The sequence below is a fragment of the Squalius cephalus genome, assembly GCF_949319135.1.
Source record: "Squalius cephalus genome assembly, chromosome: 15".
Lineage (NCBI taxonomy): Eukaryota > Metazoa > Chordata > Actinopteri > Cypriniformes > Leuciscidae > Squalius > Squalius cephalus.
Window position 1 is genome coordinate 5,443,843 of NC_137136.1, and position 22,547 is coordinate 5,466,389.

General features: G+C 35.3%; 2 protein-coding genes across 3 annotated transcripts; both read left to right on the forward strand.

Moving 5' to 3' along the window:
* The first annotated feature begins 538 nt into the window (after positions 1-538).
* Positions 539-5,125, forward strand: LOC307171898 (THAP domain-containing protein 6-like). Of its 2 annotated transcripts, none has more exons than XM_079893831.1 (8): positions 539-595; positions 1,095-1,188; positions 1,558-1,750; positions 1,897-1,980; positions 2,359-2,605; positions 2,703-2,856; positions 3,617-3,916; positions 4,085-5,125. In XM_079893831.1, the coding sequence occupies exons 2-7, from the start codon at positions 1,109-1,111 to the stop codon at positions 3,627-3,629; spliced, it is 771 nt and encodes a 256-aa protein (XP_079749957.1). In that variant the 5' UTR covers positions 539-595; positions 1,095-1,108; the 3' UTR covers positions 3,630-3,916; positions 4,085-5,125. The 2 variants fall into 2 exon arrangements, with proteins under 2 accessions (XP_079749957.1, XP_079749958.1); XM_079893832.1 differs by having other exon boundaries at positions 551-590.
* Positions 5,126-19,433: 14,308 nt separating this feature from the next.
* On the forward strand, positions 19,434-21,970 carry LOC307172643 (1-phosphatidylinositol phosphodiesterase-like; the record flags this gene model as incomplete). The annotated part of the gene is made up of 3 exons (XM_079895182.1): positions 19,434-19,526; positions 20,519-20,571; positions 21,124-21,970. Exons 2-3 carry the CDS (start codon positions 20,531-20,533, stop codon positions 21,968-21,970), a joined length of 888 nt encoding a protein of 295 aa, XP_079751308.1. The 5' UTR covers positions 19,434-19,526; positions 20,519-20,530.
* Positions 21,971-22,547: the final 577 nt, after the last annotated feature.

Here is a 22,547-nt window from a genome sequence, read left to right on the forward strand (position 1 = left end):
ATGATTTTACTACGGTTTTAAGAAGTAAACATCTTTAAATGTATAATATTATGTCTTTATATTTAGAGTAGCTACTGAGTGCATTTTTCTGTCCAGCCATACAACTAGCCTGATTTAACTTTCGATAGCATCATCCGTAATTCATGATATTTCCATAACAGCAAGATATTGATGATGATGGCAGGCAGAGATGGGCATAAATACATGGAAATTGTATTTAAATTAAAATAAAAATACAAAATACTGTGTGGAAAAATTTAATTAAATGCAAATACATAATAGGGGTAGCCTACTGTGTGAAAAAAAATGTTTAAATACAAATTACATGTTTGTAAGGGTTAGTACACGTCCTCAATCTGATACTGTGTATGGCGCTGGCCGGATTGTTTTCCCCTAAAAGTGGGCGTGAACCTTTTCAGAGACGTTCTATGACGCTACGCCGGTTGTAAAATTGGAAGTCACGAGCCTCGCTGCAGCCCTATGGCTGCAGCCTGTAGCACCCATAGATATTAAGGCGGAGCCACTTCCGGCATTATAGGGCGGCCATCTTGCTACAGGGAAGCTTTCTGCCGAGCTCTGTGGTATCTGAGGTAAGGTGAGTGATCAGCACGAACACAAATCTTCTTATCTCGCTGAAATTTTGACGGATTTACAAACTGTTTGGTTTCTTACAAACGTTATTAACGTGGCTATAATTCTGAATGCTGGAACATGTTGAAATAGCAGATTTTCTGTTTGAAAAACGACTTAATCCTGCAGCACATTTGTGTATCACGGCTAACGTTAGCACTAACGTTAGTTATCGAAGTTATCAAGGCAGAGATCACAATCGAGCTGTTCGATTATAAAGGTTTTACTGACACCAATAATGATTTTACTAATCTTTTTGTCAAAAGTATATTTGTTGATGTGTTTGTTGTTAGTTGCTGGCCAATAACAATAAGCTCTGCTAACGTTACAGTTTTTGCTAACGTTACCCAGCAATTTTACATTAGTGGGAGAGGCAGAATTTTTCTTTCTTTTAAATATAACTAAAGTTGCACATGATTTTCAATCAGGTTGGTTAGTTAAAATCATCTTGCATTATGATACAGGATTATTAGAGAAGATGCCAGACTTTTGCGCAGCCTACGGATGCTCCAATGAACGCGGTATCGAAACGAGAGCCCGTGGGATCACCTTTCACAAGTAAGATATGACAATATTATGATTATATTTGAGATAATCGTTATTTACTTAGTGGATGTATGTACAATACAGGTCCTGTTACACAGTAACATCAGGGCTAGTTTTGCTTTTGAACCAAAACTTTTTAAAGTTTGTTTACACAATCGCTGAATGTTTCTTTTGCACATCTTTTTATAACTTGTTTAGTGTGGTTTTCTTATTCTTAAGGAAGTCACATGCACGCATACATAGACTACATACAATTACCCTAAACGTATGATAATTTAGGTGTGTATTTTTGTCCTTACACTTAATGTTGAAAGAAGGAAAACAGGGTTGGAAATGTTGACAATAATTTATATATCTGGGTACATTTCTCACGTTTTTAAGGTTTCCCAAAACTGGACAGATAAGGAGGCAATGGGAACTTGCCCTGAGAAGGGACGGATTTGTTGCCTCTAAGAGGACACTGCTCTGCAGTGAACACTTTAGGAGTGAGGACTTTGACAGGACGGGGCAGACTGTCCGGCTTAAAGGTGGTGTTGTGCCAAGCATTTTTGATTTTCCAGCTCATCTTCAAAGGGTATGTGTATCATTGGCCAACAATAATTCAAGGTGTATAAGCTTGATATATCAATATGTGATTAAATGTCACTTTAGTTTTTTTATATAATGTGTAGTTTATTACAACACATTTTAGACACTCACAACTTCTTTACTTTATTTCAGCTGGTGGCAACAAGAAGCACAACCACCTCTAGAAGTGCGGAAGAGCCAATGGACTTGTCACAGGATGTACCTCAACCTGATGTTGTGAGTGTTTTTATGTGGAATGTCAAACAAATGAGATCATCATGGCTTGTTGCAAACAAGTGAGAACATCATGTGGCTTGTTATATTAAATCCATTATCTTGGTGGTACCCAGAAAGACATATGTTGTTAGTAGTCTAAGAGCCCAATATTATTTGAGGTAGTACGCTGTGTAAAAAGTTTGAGAACTAATGGCTATCTCACTTGCTTTGTCGCTTCAACATTTAATTTCTTAAATGTATGCTGTTGTGTTTTCTGTTGGGGAATTGGAGAACCTAAACATGTATTAAGGCTCACATAATCTAAAAGTGAAGATGATTGAATTGTTAAAGCAACATATTAATTTCCATATATAATTTGTGTTTTTGGAAAAACAACAGGGAGAGAGGAGTTTGAACCGCAAGCGGCAGGCAACTGACCACCTGTATTCATTGCCTGCTTGCCCTAAGGCTATAAAGGCCAAACTTGAAAAAGCCTCAGCGAGAGTGAGGAAACTGCAGCGGGAGAAGAATAATGCCTTGAGGAGAGAAAAGAGGGTCAAGATGAACATGCAGGCTCTTCTGGAAGAACTGAAGGAGCAAAATCTCATCAACGAAGAGCTGAAAGACAACCTTGAATGCTACTCAGGTAAAATAAAAATATTATATTGAATATTTTGTGTATTTTATGTTCTTGTTGACTTCCTAGAATACCTACTGACTCACTTTTGCTAATTGTATTTCAGATCTTCCGGTTCATCTCCTGTCAAGGCAGGGTGTAGAGTACACCAAGGCCCAGAGAGATTTTGCCCTTACGCTACATCTGCATGGCCCAAAGGCATATCATTACCTGAGAGATACCTTGCATATTCACTTGCCACATCCCAGTTCATTGCAAAGGTATTCTACATAATGTCTAATTTTATACTGAATTACATTAAGCACTCCAGACAATATTATCCTGAATGGTTAAACTTACTGATCTAACAGCTCATGTCTCATGCTGATACATGTTGATATTTTAGCTATTTTTTTGTATGTCCAGGGTCCACAATAGGGATGCTTGGGTTAGTGGTTAAATGTCTACTATTTAATTTTACTAAGGTGTCTGAGCTCTCTTGATGCCAGACCTGGTCTCAATAAAATGATGTTGGACATGCTGGAAAGACGGCGTCAGGAAGATGAGGTCAAGTACGGATGTGTCACTCTGATGCTGGATGCCATGTCCATCAAAAATCACGTCCAGTATGATCCTCAGACACAAACCATGTTCGGATATGTGGACATGGGGGATCGACTAAATGAGACTGACATGGCTTCCGAAGTTCTTGTGTTTATGGTGGTTGGGCTTCAAGGTTATTGGAAAGCTCCAATTGCGTATTATTTGACCAGGTCCCTCACACCACAATCACAGAAAGTCTTAGTAGAGCATGCATTGGAAGAGCTTCATCGTCATTTTATCATTTGTAAAAATCACTATTTGTAGAATTTATCACTGATACAGTCTGAATTCTATGATAATGCCCATAAACTTATTTTATGTTTAAAGATCATTCAGGGGTGGCTAGTTCTAATTTATTTTTATTTTAAGCATAAAACATTTTAAAGCATGTATTGAATATCTGTGTACTATACTCATATCTTTTTCTTTTTTTTTAAGGTGGCTGGAATAACAACCCCAATGCCAGCCAGTTCAAGTACATCTTCAGGAAACTGATGGCCCGGTGTGGGGTTGTTAAACCTTGCAGAGGCAATGTGACGGCACAGGATGACACCGAGTCCCTACCAGCTGTCATTGACACCACCTCTACAAGCCTGTCAACTGTAGAAATGTCTTCTACAGCAGGAGAAGAAGATCTTCCGTCCCCATTTGCAGACATTCCTGCTCTTGTACATGACCACAGCTACCTTCCTGTCTGCTTCAATGGTCTTGTGGACAACGCTCTTGTGTACATTTCAGGTAAAGGCTAACTGAAAAGTCAATTTTCCCTATAACTGAAAGTGCCAATAGTCAAAATCTGGGGGGGAAACAATCTCATAATAGTCCACAAAGTCTTCCCTTAATTTCCCCATGCTTATTAATGATTATATTTATAAGTTGATATTACTATATTAACTCAAATTTCAGGATTTGTTGTGCGACGGGCTCTGAAGAAGCTGTCGTGTGATGTCTGCCGTGCCAGCCTGGTGACGCATGCTTCATCTGCCATCAAGGACCAGAGCTACCACCTGCTTACTTTAAAAAACAATGGAGGTCTGGTGATTCTTTCAGAGGGAACCGTGAAGGTTGTCAGGGCAGCAGAGTGGGTCATTCGGCAGGCTTCAGGCAGTACCAAACGATCACAGCCCATCAAACTGCTTGAGGTCGTTTACATTGTTCGAAAAAGGATCGGTCTTGAGGATGTGTTTGTGCTAGGAGAGCACATTGGCGAGACACAGTATGGGATAGACAGCCACCACCATATGCTTTTAAAATTAATTGTGTCCCTGTTTTTGAAGCTAAGGCTGCACCATATCGCCAAAGTTACTAACCTCAGATTGCAGAGCAACAACATGCGACAGAAACACAATAAAACTGTCCTTTTTAAAGGGCATTAGCCAGTGTGTTTTTAAAGTTACTGTCTTTAACAGTAACTTTCACTTTAACAGTAGTGTAGTTCTCTCTACAGTATTTCTTTTTTGTATATTTATTGTATATTTGTATATCCACTTTCACTTTAACAGTAGTGTAGTTCTCTCTACAGTATTTCTTTTTTGTATATTTGTTTATTTGTATATCCACTTTCACTTTAACAGTAGTGTAGTTCTCTCTACAGTATTTCTTTTTTGTATATTTATTGTATATTTGTATATCCACTTTCACTTTAACAGTAGTGTAGTTCTCTCTACAGTATTTCTTTTTTGTATATTTGTTTATTTGTATATCCACTTTCACTTTAACAGTAGTGTAGTTCTCTCTACAGTATTTCTTTTTTGTATATTTATTGTATATTTGTATATCCACTTTCACTTTAACAGTAGTGTAGTTCTCTCTACAGTATTTCTTTTTTGTATGTTTCTTTTTTTGTATACTTTAACTTTAACAGTAGTGTTGTTCTCTCTACAGTATTTCTTGTATATTTGTAAATATTTTGCAACTAAATTACACTTTTTATAATAGTTTACACATAGACTTTTGTGCAATTATTCCATATTTTGTGTTTTTATATATCAGAACCCCTTAGATACAATCCAGATAGTGTACAAGTAACATCAAAGTGTTACTTTTGATTTCATTTCATTATGATTCTACACGAAGAGGTTGCCAAACAGTAAGCCTTTTATTGTCAGTATGCATTTTGGGTAACCAAAAGTTCTATATTGGGAGTTTCCATAGGGCATTTTACAATATGCATGACCATTCCTTGGCAAATAATTGTCTAAAGTACTCATTTTCATTTTGTATTGATCTGTTTTTTTTTTTTTTTTTTTTTACAAGACCTGGTACTAGAGCTCAGTTGTGTTTCTAAAGTCATAGAGGGCAGAAATGTGGTCAGTTCAGAGATGCTTGTTATCCGGCAGAAAGAGAAAACGTAATAATTTAATTATAATAGTTAGTTGTAATAGTAATATTCATGTTACAAAAGTGTGTGTGTGTGTGTAAGTAATTTCGCCATTCTGTACACTTAGTTGTATTAGCCTATATATTTATTTAACTTATACTTTGTGTGTGTAATATGCATTGCACCTAACTAGTTCGGTGCAAGGATATTTTCATATGGAAGTCTATTGTTATAATTATTCATATGTATGCAGTGTCATAACTACATAGCTGACGTTGATAACAAATCAAACCGTTTGAAAATCGGTAGATAATTGAGCAAGTTATGGTTATTTATAAAGTACATGCATCATACAACACAATGTTACGAGTGAGCGAGCACCCTGTAGCAAGATGGCCGCCGTGTGCGGACGTCGACCTCCATTGGCCAACAGCGCGTACGAGGTATCTAGTGTTTATATGGTAGCACCAGCACGATGATGACGTAGCTGGATCCGACACGTACCGGACGCGCATGCGCGGTGGTGTGTTTTGGTCTGTACTTGTAAATACTTAAACAAAAAAAAAAAAAACTGAATTTAAGTTAAATATAAATGATCACTTGAGTGACAACTGCGTGATCTGACTGCTGTGATTAGTTTGTATATTAAACTTAAATTCAGTTTTTTATTTATTTATTTATTTATTTTTATGTACATCATGGCATGATGTAGCCTACGCAGAGCCACAGAGAGAGTTTTTCAACGGCTCTGGATGTACGTACATAAGATAAAACTCCGTCGCTATAGAAACAGTTATATTTGCTATTAGTATTATCCATACTGCAAAATCCTTATGTTTTTATTCAACTATGTGTGGGCCTAATGAAAAATACGGGACAAATCCCGTCCCTTATTGATTTGATACGGGACGCATCGTGTTACTTGTAATATACGGGACGGTTCCGTATTTTAAGGGACGGGTGACAAGAGGAACCTTAGCCTACAGATCACTGTGGAAAAATGAGTATAGCCATTAAAGGAGGAACTCTTACCAGGCAAAATATCATTAAGCACTTTTTTTTTCTGACAAGATTTAGTTTCTTGATGCTGTAATTATTTTTTGCATTTTCCCTTGAATGTGTACTGGTATTTTAAGTTGTTTACAGACCGTATTGTATTGTAGGCCTACCTCTTAAAATTACAGAGACAATTACTTGACTCATTTTTGCTTTCACTCAACAGCAAATATGACCTGAATAAAATAAAATGGCTTTATTTTAAAATGTTCTGTATACACGCATTAAAACACGCATGTTATTTAAAATGTTGTAAAATTAACTATTTTGCATGTAGGTAGAGAGAAACTAGGAAAGCATCACATTTATGTAAATAATTACTTATTCATCAATAATTACTTATTACTATTTATCAGTAGGCTACTACTACTACACAGGTTAGAACATCATCTCAATACAATATTGAGCACATGAATTATGTTCATGAACGATCCGTTCATTGCGTTTGTCACGTGACAAATGAACGAAAGACTCGGAAAGTAATGTATTATTTATGTTCCCTGTAAATTATTTTTGACTGCATTATAATGATTTCTTAATTCAGAATATGATAAAGATTGCGTAGGTGGATGTGTTCGGGGAATTTGCCAGTTAAAAGTATAACATTTAAACTAAGCCACTTAAATGAACGAAATGACTCGAAAAAAGATTCATTCATTTTGATGAACGAGATCGAACAAGAGAGTCAGTAAAATGATCCGAACTTCCCCATCCAGTAGTAGGCCTACGTATTGGATCATCCAGCTACGTACAATCAGCGAATCTTCTATGTGCAAAAACATTCTGACTCGATATTGATAATATAATTTTAAAAATCTGCTTTTACTAATTGTCATTTGCACTTATAAATTTAATGTATGATTTATGTCAGAAATTACGTATTTGTGAACAATACTACACTGTCTGTGCACTGTAACAAACATTTAATTGTGTGCTTTACAAATCTTTAATATTCGATAACACAAGACTATAAAACGCTTATTACGAACTAAAAACTTGCATCCACTTTCACAATATAAAATGTCACACTTGCTCTGTATCACTGCTTCTGAAGACACGTAAGGTCCAACATGGAAAATCATCCGGTTTCCGCGGGCTTCTCTCGAAAATTCTCAGAGAAAAAAAAATGATTCACCGAATCATCTTGAGCTGTTCATTTTCATGAATCGCTCAAATCCGCCCATGATGGATTGAATCTGACCATGAATAAAAACTGAAACAGCTAGACAAATTTTTAGTGTAGCCTATAATTTAATTAATCTGTGGTCATAATTGTAAATAACAATAACAGTAATGTTTTTAATGTACACACTAAAATAAAATTTGAAGTTTAGGTTTTAATGCAGTCTACCAGACAGCAAGATATATAGAGAAATTAAGTTTAGTTTACTAAGTAAATTTACTTCTATAAAGCATTAGAGTATAATTGAAGTAAAACCTGCAGAAAATTTAGTGCAGTTGTTTCAACTTACATTTATAAGTTAAAATAACAATTATACTTGTTAATTCAACAGAAAATCTAGTGCAGTTGTTTAAACACATTTTTGAGTTAAAATAACAATTTAAGTTGTTCTTTAAGTTGTTCATTCAACTTTCAGTAGTTAACTCTACACACAAAAATAAGTTGAAATAACTAAATTGCAAAAATATTTTTTACAGTGTAGGTTGAATGACACGTCTGCCATAGCCTGACGGGGTCTGTATTGCTTTTACTGGCACTACGGAACTTCGGGGTTCGGGTAGTAACCCGAGCACTAAAAGAACTACAAAATTCGACTGCTTTACGGCATACCTCACTTCCCCCATCACCCCCCATTTCCTCAAATTCGGACGTGAGAGCCCTAGCGTTTGCTTGCCGGCAATGTATGTTGTTGTCATGGCCGAAGCAGCAACGAAACCGAAGAAGGCAAAGGTTTTGTCAGAGTAGACTAGGATGAGAAAAAGGGAGAGTGACCAAATCAAAGGCCGGACGAGGATCAGTATTGGTCCAGCGTTCGCTCGCTGGCGTGAGCTAAAGGAGGAGGAGGGGTGCCCGACCGATGCTGACTTGGCCGTCATGCTGTTGGACTAGTAAGTATATTGCTTGCATACTATTTCTAGCTTTTCGAATTTGTTGTCTGCCTGGCTATATTACGGAAGCTATCTGGTCCTCCATTTATCTTCATGAATCTGTGAATTCAGTGTCTTGCCTCAGGCTATAATGCAAATCGATTTTTCAACTTTGCAGATTCATCTATGGTAGCTATTACCTACCACACAAACATTGAATTGAATTAGCATTCTGTAAAACAGTTGCCAATAGGCTACTATAATGACGCTGGCTTGTAAACGTGAGCTACGCGATCTTTTGCCGTTTGAAAAAAATAAATTATATTCATATGACATGCTGAAATATATATGCCACTGTACCTGGGATGAAGACATTTCACACGCAACGCAGGCAGTCTGTCCAAGACGTGAGAACAAATGCACGTGTATCCCCTGGTGTAACCATGACAGATTTTACGACAGCAGAAGAAGACAATACTGTTTCCCAACTGTAGGGGGACCCCGAGAGCAAAACCTACATGGTGTTGCTTTAAAGGTGAGTTTGAGTTACCACTGTGTTTCTTAAGATAATGAACAATAATATAATAAACTTAAAAACAAAAACAAAAAGACAATAATTGTAATATTAATGAACAAACTGTGAATGGTTAAACAGCCTGCAGCACCACAACTTCCTTATAGAAAACACAAGTTGTTGGATTTTTGCACTATATTCCAGGTCTTTTCCAGGTAATTTTTCTTTTAGTAAGTTGACACTAAAAACTTTCAAGGAAAGCCTGTTTTACTCAGCGGCCATTTTTGCAATGTCTCCGGGAAACTATAGAGTGCAACAACAAAGCCTGTCCACTTTTTCAGCGCCACTGGTTCCAGAAGTATTTTTTCCATTCATTTCTCCCATTGACTTTTAAAAAGTCTTTGTTAAAGAGCTATAAAGCCATGAACCAAATCAAACAGCTACGAGGTGAATCATAACATAACACAAACTTTGATTTGAAGCAAAAAAGTATTTGAAAAGCAGACAAAGGTACAAGACTGTGTTCTTAACGTCTTTAATGAGGGAAAGAATTACAATTCTTTGAAGCATTGTGAACAGTATAATCAAATTAAACTACTCATTTAAGATTATATAAAATAAAAATAATATATTTTAAGTTTATTGCAAAATATGCAAATATTATAGAAATATTTTACGTTTTTTTAGAGTGTAGGGAGGCCGACTCGGTTTAGTGATTCGCAGTGCTTCATGGGAGTGGGCGGAGCTAAAGAGCTGTTTTGGAGCGTTTTGTCTGTTTCAACTCTCTGATTGGTCATCAAAGGTAATGTAGTTTTTCACCACGGATTCATCAAAAACGATTACTTTCAAAATAAGTTGCAATAATGTGGGCTGTCGGCTCCAACAGAAGCAAATACCGATTAACAACCTTGTAGCTCACAGTAGGCGTAACTTTAAAGGTTTATAAGTTACCATTCAAAATCAGTTTTTACTTTCTATTTCGGGAATCCAAGACCAAATTCAAGTCCTCTTTACATAAATCTACTGAAATCTCTAAAAACTACTCGCAACACTCACATTTAAAAAACGTATTTCAAATTAGCAACAAAATCCAACATTAACTGTCCCACAAATAATGTTTCTTGTGCTCAAATAGTGTTAAAAAAGCTTATTTTTTCAGGCTAGACCAGCCAATGCACACGTGCAGTCCACTGAAAATTCCAAAAGTGCACTTTAAATACCCGGATGATGCTCTTAATTAACTGAAAAAACAAAGTGTGGAATGTTGGCTTTAATTATGTGGCGAATTATTTAATTATGAGGTGAATAATCTTATAAAATTCATACATTACACAGCTGAGTACATAGTGTATAAGTGCATAGTGTATAGCCTAGTGTGTCATTTGGGACAGTTGGCAATGGACTCCATGTTGCATGTTGCACTTTCTCCCTTTCATAAATAATATTGTATATCTAAATTCATTATATTTACCCACCTCTAGATGATCGTCGGAGGACTAGATATCATGATGATAGTGTTGTCGGTCCTTCAGCTCTGTGTGACCATCAGTTTCTGTGTTTTGACTGGGAAAGCTTTGTGCAAGAAGGATGAAGATGCAGAGGTACTGTATCATCATCATCACCACAATCAGTCAAATCCACTGTGATCACGAGCGATTCTGAGAGCTGCTGTGTGTGTTCATGTGTGTTTGTGGTTTTGTAGTCGGTGGAGGATCCAGAACTTCACAAGACAAACTGAACACACAAAATAAAGTTAATCTTTTTGCTTGTAATGGAATGGCATTTTGTCTCTCATTTTAATAGTAAAATTATGTCACCATCTGCAATACCAAATCATCAAGCTACGTCTTTATTCTTACCTTTTCTTTTAAAACAAAAAAATTACTTTTAGAAGCACTGCAAAAGAAGCACTTTTAGGCTTCTTTTTAAACAAATGACTTCTTGCGGCTTTCATGGTTTATTTTTTTTTTTTTTTTTTACCATACAATAATTTTTTGACACTGTGTAGAGTAAACTTTGTAGGGAAAAAAAAAAAAAAAAAAAAAAAAATTATATATATATATATATATATATATATATATATATATATATATATATATATATATATATATATATATATATATATACTACTGTGTATATTGATTTTTGTTATTTCAGTTTTTATTTATGGTTAGTTATTTTAGTGCTTCAACTTAGTTTGTTGCCATGCAAGCAATTTTTCTTATTTTATTTTATGTTTTTAATCTAATATTTATATTTTATTTCAGCTTTATTTTAGTTAACAAAAGTGTATTAAGTGTCAGTTTTAGCTGACGAGTCTCAGTTTTACTTTTTCAGGGACATGGAACTTCATCTGTCTTTAACTTGTATAAGAAGAGGTTTGCATGTATCACCACCAGGTGGCTTGTGTCACATACAAGTCAGCCGCTGTAGAAAATGTGAGCCAACATGTTTTGCATTGATCAGGAGAGTAAAGGTTGAAATTAAGTGCTATTTTATGTGTTTTTAAATATTTGACGTTTTTGTGGTTAGCATTCTGCTGAAGAGAAGTGGTTGTGGTTATATTGCTACACAGCAAAATCCCCAGAGTAAAATTAACTCTGTTCAGAGAACATTTGGTCCCTCTCTACAGAGAGTTAAAATAACTCTGAAACAGAGTAAAAGTTAATGAGATACTTAAGTGATTAATTAAGTGATGATTGGGCATTAATGATGAACACCTGCTGTTAACAAGTTATCAGCAGAGGAGGATTAAACAACTCCATAAACAGCATTACCAGCTTCACTTATTACTAACCAGACTGACTTTATTTCTGTCAGACGTCTACAGAAGTTCGTATTGAGAATTGAGGTTTAGATGTTGACGATTTATTGAAAATGGTTGGTCACCATTATCGTGATGAGTGTTTCCTTTAGTTGGGCAGTTTGACTCTTAGCTTATTTTTTAGTGAGTTTGTGTTTTTTTGTAACAGTTTTTACCAAAACATGTAATTTGTTGCAAAGAATGCCAGATGCAAAGATGTTCAGATGATCTACTTTTCAACAACAAAAAGTAGAATGATGCGCTTATATCATCACTGTCCAAAAGTGGTCATTTGATGTTAATAGATTATATTCACTAACAATACTGTCTTGCCACAGATTGGACATTTAGAATTTTTTAAATACATAATAGGGGAAAAAAAAATTCTAAGACACAGACATCAAGAATCAGCATATGAATCTCAACAATGGTGACATGTTTCATGCCGCAATGCATCCTGGGAGCCATGAGTTTTATACTATTGTGGCTCCCAGCATGCATTGCAGCATGAAGCATGTCACCATTGTTGAGATTCATAAGCTGATTATTGATGTCTTTGTTTAAAAAAAAAAAAATTCCCCCATTATGTATTTTAAAAATTCAAAATGTCCAATCTGTGGCAAGAGAGTATTGTTAGTGAATATAATCTATTAACATCAAATGACCACTTTTGGACAGTGATGATATAAGTGCATTTTTTTTACTATCTGCTGTTAAACACTATATCACCCAATCATCTTTTTTTGGCTTTCTTTGTAACAAATTACGTGTTTTGGTAAAAGCTGTTACAAAAAACACAAACTTGCAAGAAGAGTCAAACTGCCCAACTAAAGGAAACACTCATCACTATAATGGTGATCATACATTTTCAATAAATCATCAACATCTAAACCTCTGTTAATTCTTAATAAGACCTTCTGTAGACGTCTGACAGAAATACAGTCAGTCTGGGGTGCGTTTCCCGAAAGCATCGTTGGCCAACTATGGTCGCAAGTTCCGTCGTTACCAATAGAGTTCAATGGACATTGTGATGAACTTACGACCATAGTTGGCCAACAATGCTTTCGGGAAACGCACCCCTGGTTAGTAATAAGTGAAGCTGGTAATGCTGTTTGTGGAGTTGTTTAATCCTCCTCTGCTGAGAACTTGTTAACAGCAGGTGTTCATCATTAATGCCCAATCATCACTTAATTAATCACTTAAGTATCTCATTAACTTTAACTCTGATTCAGAGTTATTTTAACTCTCTGTAGAGAGGGACCAAATGTTCTCTGAACAGAGTTAATTTTACTCTGGGGATTTTGCTGTGTACTCAAGTGCAAACTATGATGAATCTTTTCTCACTGAGTAATCACTGTGAAAATGTCAGCAATACGTAATTTCTCACTTGTTCATTAATAATAATAATATAGGGCCCACACAGATCACAGGGTGAGCACCCCTGCTGGCCTCACGAACACCTCTTCCAGCAGCAACCTGGTTTTCTCAGGAGGTCTCCCATCTAGTTATAACCAGACTCAGCCCTGCTTAGCTTCACTGGGCAACCAGTCTTGGGCTACAGGGTGATATGGCTGCTGGCATTGACATGCACTAAGTTTGCATGATAGAAAATGTATGCACAGCCATTGTTTATAGATAAAGCAACAAACAGTCTAGATCAGATTAGGCCAGGCCTCAAGGCTCTATGTTTCACCAAAATGGTAGCCCCCAAAACTCAGACATACCAGAAAATACCAGTTTGCATGCTAGAAAATTAACATTTTGTATATCTTCACATGATCATTAGTAGTGATGTAAACTCACCAGTCACTTTAAGTACACCTGAACTGCTTGTTAACGCAAATATCTAATCAATCAATCACATGGCAGCATTTAGGCATGTAGACACGGTCAAGATGATCTGCTGAAGTTCAAACTGAGAATCAGAATAGGGAAGAAAGGTGATTTAAGTGACTTTGAAAGTGGCATGGATGTTGGTGCCAGACGGGCTGGTCTGAGTATTTCAGAAACTGCTGATCTACTGGGATTTTCCCTCACAACCATCTAGAGAATGACTAGAGAAAATGTCCAGTGAGCGGTTCTGTGGGCGAAGATTTCTTGTTGATGTCAAAGATCAGAGGAAATGACTAGACTGATTCAACCTGATAGAAAGGCAACAGTAACTCAAAAAACCTGGTTTTATTTGGAAAAGCATGGCCGAAGACAAGGAGCTGTTAATGGGTATTGCTGCGACAATATCACTTGAGGGAAGCATTTTATTTATTTTTCTTTTTAAATCAATTTGATGCATCTCGCTGGATTCTTCAAAATATCTTCATTTGTATTCAGCAGAAGAAAGAAATTCATACAGGTTCAATAATAATAATTCGTTAAATTATTAAACCTGTATGAATTTCTTTCTTCTGCTGAATACAAAAGAAGATATTTTGAAGAATCCAGGTTTAGAACAACTTGAGGGTGAGTGAATGATTGTAACACAGACGTAAACACAAGAGAGATAGAGATGGACTCAAACGCAGGAGTTTATTCAACATAAACTGATACGTATTTAGGTGAATATTTCAAGTGCATTATCATCTCACATGTGATCAGAAAACAAGGGAAGCTCACTAAGAGCACGAAAACCCAGTAATACTGGAGTTTAAAACCCACTCGGGTAAATATGTAAGACAAAAGATAATGAGAACAAAACGTCTTCCATGAAGCACCTAAACGGAAAATGATGGAAAATGATGACAAAATTATTTGTAACTGTTTTATGTTTAACAACTGACATTAATACAATACACAAAAACAAAATTTCTTAAATTAATCATATCCACTCAAAAATTAAATAGCATAAAACTGATAAAATCAAAAATTTGAATTAACCAAATCTCTTATTGTTAACTGCTAGCTTGTTAGTCGTTAATATTTGCAGAGCACATGCGAGTTCTAACAGATAAGCACAGGCCACAGATACTATCACTGTTCTGAAATACAGCCATAGTTTATAGATAAAGCAACAACTAGTCTCTGCACTTCAAGCCACCAAAACTCAGACATACCAGAAAACAGAAAACCCTTTTAAATTCCAATTTAATGACAATAAACACCAATCTATCTAATCTTTTTGATCAAAAACACAAATGACACTTTTACAGTCAGAAGAAAAGCATGATGGGAACTAGAAATCTGCTGTAACTTATTCAATCTATAGATCTAGTTCTGCTATAATCAGTTAATTGATATTTGAGTTAATATTTGATATTTTGAGTTAAACAAACCTTTAATATTTGAGTTAAACAAACTTGTTTCGTTGTCTGTTAGGTGTTACAATGTAGCAGTATGAAAAATTGCAAAAATATATTGCAGAAAGATTTTGGATATCTTAAAAAAAGATCTTAATTTGTGTTCTGAAGATGAACAAAGGTCTTAGGAGTTTGGAACAACATGATGGCGGTTCATCAGCGCTAGTTCTTTGGCTTCGGTTTGGTGTGTCCCGGGCTTTACAGACTGCAACTTTTGAGGATTTAACCCACATGAAATTGGTCAGTTTCCACGTGGCAGAATTAAGATAGGAACTTCTTCTGGCGGTAAGTTTGAGATCTGATATAGCTAAATGGGAGCTATAGCATGTTTCACTAATTTATAGCAATATAAAAAAAGCCAAGTCATAAGAAAAAGGTGGAATCGCGTTATAAAAGAAATGCCGTGAGAAAAAGGGGGAATCGGTCGCCATTACAGTCAATATTAAAAGATGGGCTGCTCCGTCAGTTTCTGTAGATGGCCATGGGACCCTGAAGGGGGAGGAGAATTGTAGCAATGAGGGGGCGGAGTCATGAGAAATCGAGTCCCCCTCAGAAATCAGGTCTCCTTTTAGGACCCACGCGGTAATGCCTGGTCAAAAGTTGTTATCACAATATCTTGACTAATCATAACTATTGTATGATGTTTATTACATGAAGTGCACAAACAACATGCTTGAAATATAAAATGAATGCCAATGTATTGCATAATAAAAACAAACTGGATACACAACCATGCCTACAATGTATTTTTAAGGATAAATATTGTTGCAACTACTATGTTCTGTAAAAGTAATTTTAATATTAATTTTACATAATAATAGCAATGTGGTATGGTATATAATAATACTATAATACATTTTTAATAAATTAATTGTTATGCTAAGTACACACAAACATAATTAATTTGAAACATTTGAAACATGTAAATAACATTTGAAACATGTAATTGAATATTGGAATAAAAACATAACTAATATAATATAAATAAGCAAGCAGGCTAATCAGGCAGATGTATGCTAGTACATAAGCTAACTAAAAAACAGTAAGAACGAGAAATGCTTTATTTCACAACTTATAGCCTCAGTTACATACTATTATATGAACCATGTAATTTAAAAGACTTTGATGGTCCTTATACGTAGCTCAATATCCTCATCTTTGATGACTATTATGACTGTTAAGGATTTTTGCTTTTATGAAGTATGTAAATGAACAACTATTCCACAAAATATCGTCCGGTCCTCCACTGGGAAGGAAATAAAGAGACCGGATCTCTTGGAACTTTAATCGAATACTCCTGAACTAGACCAACCAAAGTGACAGGATTCTGAAAATCAGGCATCGCTGTGCTTGTGCTTGTAAACTGCCAAAATTAAAATTTTAGAGAGATATGATTGAACTGTCAAGAATAAACTGTGCAATAAAAAAAAAGAAAAAAATTAATGCAAACAGGAAGTGGATTGACGCAGACAGAAATTATGTGTAAATATGTGTGACCAATTCGGGTAAGTGGGTCAGCACCTCACTTACACTGACTATAAGAAGAAGCGCTTCATGTAATGTGAGAGAAGAACACACACAAGCATCTCGACAAGCAGCAGGAAGAAGAAACCACCATCAGTGGTCTGATACACCAGACACCTTAATCAACCCATCAAACTTCCTGCATTTTTACATTTTCCCAAAAATAAATAAATAAATAAATAAATTAATTAATTCATATGACCTATATGCTATTATTCTTATTTGTGTCCCCATAACATAAAGTTTACCTGAACCACACACACACACACACACAAGCTGATATATTAGTTCACACAGGATATAACAAACACACACACAAGCTGATATGTAAGTTCACACAGGATATAACACATCAGTGTCAGGTGTGGGTTGATGGATGAGAAAATGACTCAAATGCAGAAAGCAATGGGTCTTTAATGAGCCCAGAATTAAAACAAAATACAATAAAACTTCATAAGTCTAGACAAGAGCACATGGTGAGGGAACAAACACCCAGACCATGTGCTCATAATGGACAAGACAAGACAAAAGCATATGGCCAATGAAACAAGATCAACATCCCTGTGCTCAAGCAAAACTCAACACATGAGCATGAACTGGGCAGAAAGATGTGATTCCCATGTGCTAAAAACAAAAGACAAAATCATGGAGCACCAGAGATCCCAACACTGAACCAGACAAACCACAGAAATGTTTGATTAATTGTTTGATTTTAGTTAATTAAAAAAATTAGCTAAAGCAAAAAATAAATAAATAAATAAATACATATACACAGTATATACTATATATTAATTGTCATTTGTCTCAATTGTATTACATCACATGAGATGTAATTTGTAAAATGTAAAGTTAGCTTAATCCATTTGTGTTGGAACTACATAAATCATTTTTGTTGCATTGAGTGAAACTGGGCACTGGATTTCCCAGGATGCTTTGCATAGGGCTTGATCAGGAGAGTAAGGGTAAACTCCAATCGAATGGGAGCATCCCTATGCCCTACTCACTCTGAAGGGTAGAGCCCTTGAAGTGGGGACTTTGGAGGGAGCAGGGCAATTGTGTGTAATAATGAAGCTGTTTGGAATGCACTTGGCGAAGGGAGCAATTGAAGACCACGTAATTTCATAATTAGCTTCATGAGGAAAGTTACCCCAACAAAGCTAGGCAGCGACAAAAGGAATGTCTTATTTTTGCTGTTAATATTATATATACAAATAAATGTACATTTGTAAAGAAGTTTTTAAAATATGCTTTATGAGTGTTTGTGTTCCTAATCTGCTCTTAACTTTATAAGTAAAGCATTAAACATAAATTCAGCATTTTAAATTAAATATGAAATATAGCTACATGACGAAAATGTGTCTGTAATGTATATTACAACATAATAAAACAACTTGTTTTTCAAGTTATTCTGTTTATACGCTAACTCCAACTCCCGCCATATCTATATTTAAAATGTGAGGATTCGCCACCCTGGGTACACATGAGCATAAATGATTAAATTACTTCAATAAAGTGACGATCGCATGTTCCCTTCGCTTATGAACTAGTGGAAGAGCCCTTCGAGAAGAGATTCAATTGTTTGGAATGTCCCTACAATGGCGTCCCCTTCCCGAAGTGCCTTTCAAGGGAGCAAAATCACCTTTGGAATTCACCCTAAATGTGCTATGTTTTTAATAAAGTGTTTAATGTTCCGTTTGTGGTTAACATTGTGCTGAAGAGTAGTATTTGTAGTTATAGGCTACACAAGTGCAAACTAAACTCGGAAGGAAATATAGAGACCAGACCTCTTGGAACTTTAATCGAATACTCCTGAACTAGACCAACCAAAATGACGGAACCCTGAAACTCAGGCATCACTGTGCTTGTAAACTGCCAAATGAAAAAAAAAAAAAAAAGATGTAGAGAGAATGACACATCTAGATAAAATATGCAATAAAATAAGAAAAAAAAAAACAACACACCATTACCATTGCATCAATGCAAACAGGAAGTGGATTGATGCAGGCAGAAATAATGTGTACATATTGCTATTGTGTTATAGATTAGGGCAATGGCCCATTTTAGTGGTGGCCAAATGACACTTTAAAATCAATAAGAGCTATAAAAATGTATATTAATACTTACACTGTAAAAAAATTCTAACCCTCCCAAATCAAAAATTTCAAGTGACCGATAACATCTAAATTTTTCAATTGGCCCAAGTGAAATTCTGTACATTTCAATTGGCCCAAGTGAAAATATGTAAATTTTATTTTATAATTTACAGAATTTCACTTGGGCCAATTGAAAAATTTAGATGTTATCGGTCACTTGAAATTTTTCAATTTTGGGAGGGTTAGAAATTTTTTACAGTGTACAAGTAATTTACAACACTCCGTAATTCATATCTTGATAAAAAAAAAAAATAGCCTATATACTTTTTTTTTTTAATTAGTTTGGGCATTCTGCAGCCTTTCATCAAACTTCTCAACACACATGCAGCCCACCTCAAGATTGTTTTTAATCAATGCACAAATCATACAATAAAACAACAACAACAACAACAGATTAACACTATCTATAGACTACCTAAATTCCGAGAAGGTGGGCAAGGCTCAGCCCACCCATGCCTAGATCTGACTCCAAGTGCAAGTGTGTGTCAGCCCCTCACTTACACAGACTATAAGAAGAGGCGTTTCCTCTGATGTGAGAGAAGAACACACACAAGCATCTCGACGAGCAGCAGGAAGAAGAAACCAGTGCTGAAACACCAGACACCTGACATTCTTACAGACACACAGAGGAAGGAAAGGGTAAGCTTCATCTGTAACTGTATTTTCTGATCCAAGGAATTCACAGGAAAACGAATGATACCATAATATATGCTGAATTCCCGACCCCAGAAGACTACTGAACATAAAACCAGAATGATATATTTGGATCAACTTGACATAAGCAATTGATAATGTAGGAAACAGCAGACAACTGTACATAGTCTCATGAATGTACTAAAGTATTTGTTAATTGTTCAAAAGAATGAGAAATTGCTTTTCATGTATATAGTGGCTAGATGGTATGGAGGTTGAACAAGAAGTTTTGAGAATTTCAAATTGTGATCTGAGAAAAGCACCAAAGCGACTGAGAAAAACTAAAACATTAAGCCAACAAGAGTACAGGGTACTCAAGTGTGCTTCTTCTTTAAAACTTAAAATAAGAAAGTATACTTTCAGTCTACCTTTTATATATGTCTCAGAAATATACTTAAAAATATATAAAATGACACTTAAGTAGAAACTATACTTGACAGAAAATTAAGTATATTTGGCCTATACTTTATCCTAATCTTTTGATCGTGATATAATTATAATGAACTATTCTAAGTATACTTGGCTTGTAGTTGTGTACACTGTTTTGATTGATCAGCCTTAAATGTGTGAGTGTTTTTTTTACATATAGTTTTAAACACTGTCTTATAAACTTACATTGTTTGAAAAAAAATATTTATAAAAAAAAACCAGATGTGTTCCTAGTTCTGAGTATCTGAGTTTTAGGTTAGTCCACACTGGTAGTGTACATAGGAATTTACTTTAAATCTTAATAAAATGATCTTGATGGATACTTATTTTTTTTGTAAGGGAAATTAATCTGATACTTCATCTAATAATTTTGGTTAAATAATGCAAGGACAAACTTTAAGTGTGGTTTAAATGTATTTTCTGGATGTCCATCCAAATCCAAAACTCTTTGTAAATGCAGTTTTGTACTAATGTTACTAATGTATTGTTTTATTGTGTGCTAACGTCAGACAATTTAGAAGATGGGAGTTCATGGGAAAATCCTGTGTATCCTGATGCTGCTGTGAGTATAAAAAGTTGAATTCATGTATTTTTAATATTCTAAAATTGGGTATAGGTTGTTTGGTTAATACAAAAAGGGAATGTTATTTTATATTTATATTAAATACTGATCACCACAAGTGCTCAGTAAGGAATTTAATATAAAGCTATTTTTACAGGTCTTGTCTGTTTTCATTATATTATTATGTGGGCAGGTTGATGATGTAATGATGTCCTTACCTGCCCCTGTGAGGTTCATTCAGATGTAAAAAAAGGAACAGGATTTCACATCAAATTTTATTGTGCACCACTGATGTCAGAATACCTGCGTTCTCCACTGAATTCTATTCAAAAGTAGCCCGAAGAGCCTTCCTAACAAACTGTTTCTGTTTGGATTCCTCTATAGTTTTTGACTCTAAGATGAAGTCTGTTATTTCCCATTGCATTTATTCATTTGGCCCTTGGCAGACACTTATCCAAAGCAAATTAGAGCACATTCAAGCTATACATTTTATTAGTGATAAAGAACATGTGACAACATTGCTGACCTGGTATTCTGATTTTTCCCCCACAGACTGCACAAGAGTAGTCAACAAGAAGTGTTTAATGATGGGAAAACACTCAATCTCCCTCCAAATTATAAAATTGGCTGGATGGAAACTCTGGATAATGAAACGTCAATTTCTACCCTCACTATTCCTGGTACCCATGAAGCCTTGGCTCTTTATGGAGGACCATTAGCAGAATGTCAGGCATGGTCACTAGAGGACCAGCTAAAGGCCGGGATACGCTACTTCGACCTCAGAGTGTCTGGCTATAAATTAAATATTATGCATGGACCGATTCCCCAACGTACATCATTGTCAGAAGTTCTCAGCACAGTCAGGACATTTTTAACTCGGTTCAGAAATGAGGTAGTGCTTCTCAGAGTTAAGCCCGTTTCTCCTATGGAGGGAAAAGTTCAGAGTTTAGTTGAAAACATGATTAGAAATGCTAAAGATGTCTGGGTTAAGCCGTCAATTCCAAAGATTGGTGAAGTAAGAGGAAAGATTGTTTTTGTTCAGAAAAACAGCTTTAAGCTGGGTATTATTCTGTCTGAAACTGATGAAAACGGAGACTATAAAGTAACTAATGTTAAAGACAAAGAGAGAAAGATTCAACAGCATCTGGAAGAAGCTGCTAGTCAATGTAGAACTGGTTCTGCTCTGAGTCTGAGCTACTCGAGTGGCACGAGCTTTGGTACATATATGGGGTTTTCTTTATTGCCAAAAACGTTGGCAAAGGAAATCAATCCCTGGTTGTATGAGCATCTGGCAAATGAATTTGAAAAGAATCCCAAGCCTTGTTTTGGGATCATAGCCATGGACTTTCCAAGTTTTGACTTGATTCAAAAGGTCATCAAATTCAATAGGCATGCCTAAGATTTTTCAGTCTTTACTTTTTTCCATGCATGGGTTCATCAAGAAATGAATGTTCTCATTGCTTTCATCAGATAATTGAGAATTTTTAAACTGGTAAATGATATAAAAACAAATATTTCATGTGTGTTATGTTATTTCAATAATAACAATTCTTTGTTGTCTTATGGGTTTGGAACAACATTAGCATGAGTATGGCAATTTTTTTTGTAATTTGTGTTTTTTGTTGGTTTCATGTATTTGATGTCATGATGTCATGCATATTTAATTTAATTACTGTAATAAAATGTTAAATAGTGCTAGCAAAGATAAATATAGTTTTTGAATGTTTTAATTTAAAAAAAAAAATTAAATAAGTTTCAAATGTACTTTTCAAATATACCCTAAGTAATATGTATTTTTAATAATAATAATAATATAAAAAAAATGCTTTCAGCAAGCACCACTAATAATAATATTAATGATAATTTCCATTTGAACTCAACATGAAGTAACTCCTGCAAGAAAGATTCAAATTATGTGAGGGGTCATCTCAGTGATATTTCATGATTTGTGGTTTTCTTCATCTTGTGAAGACAAC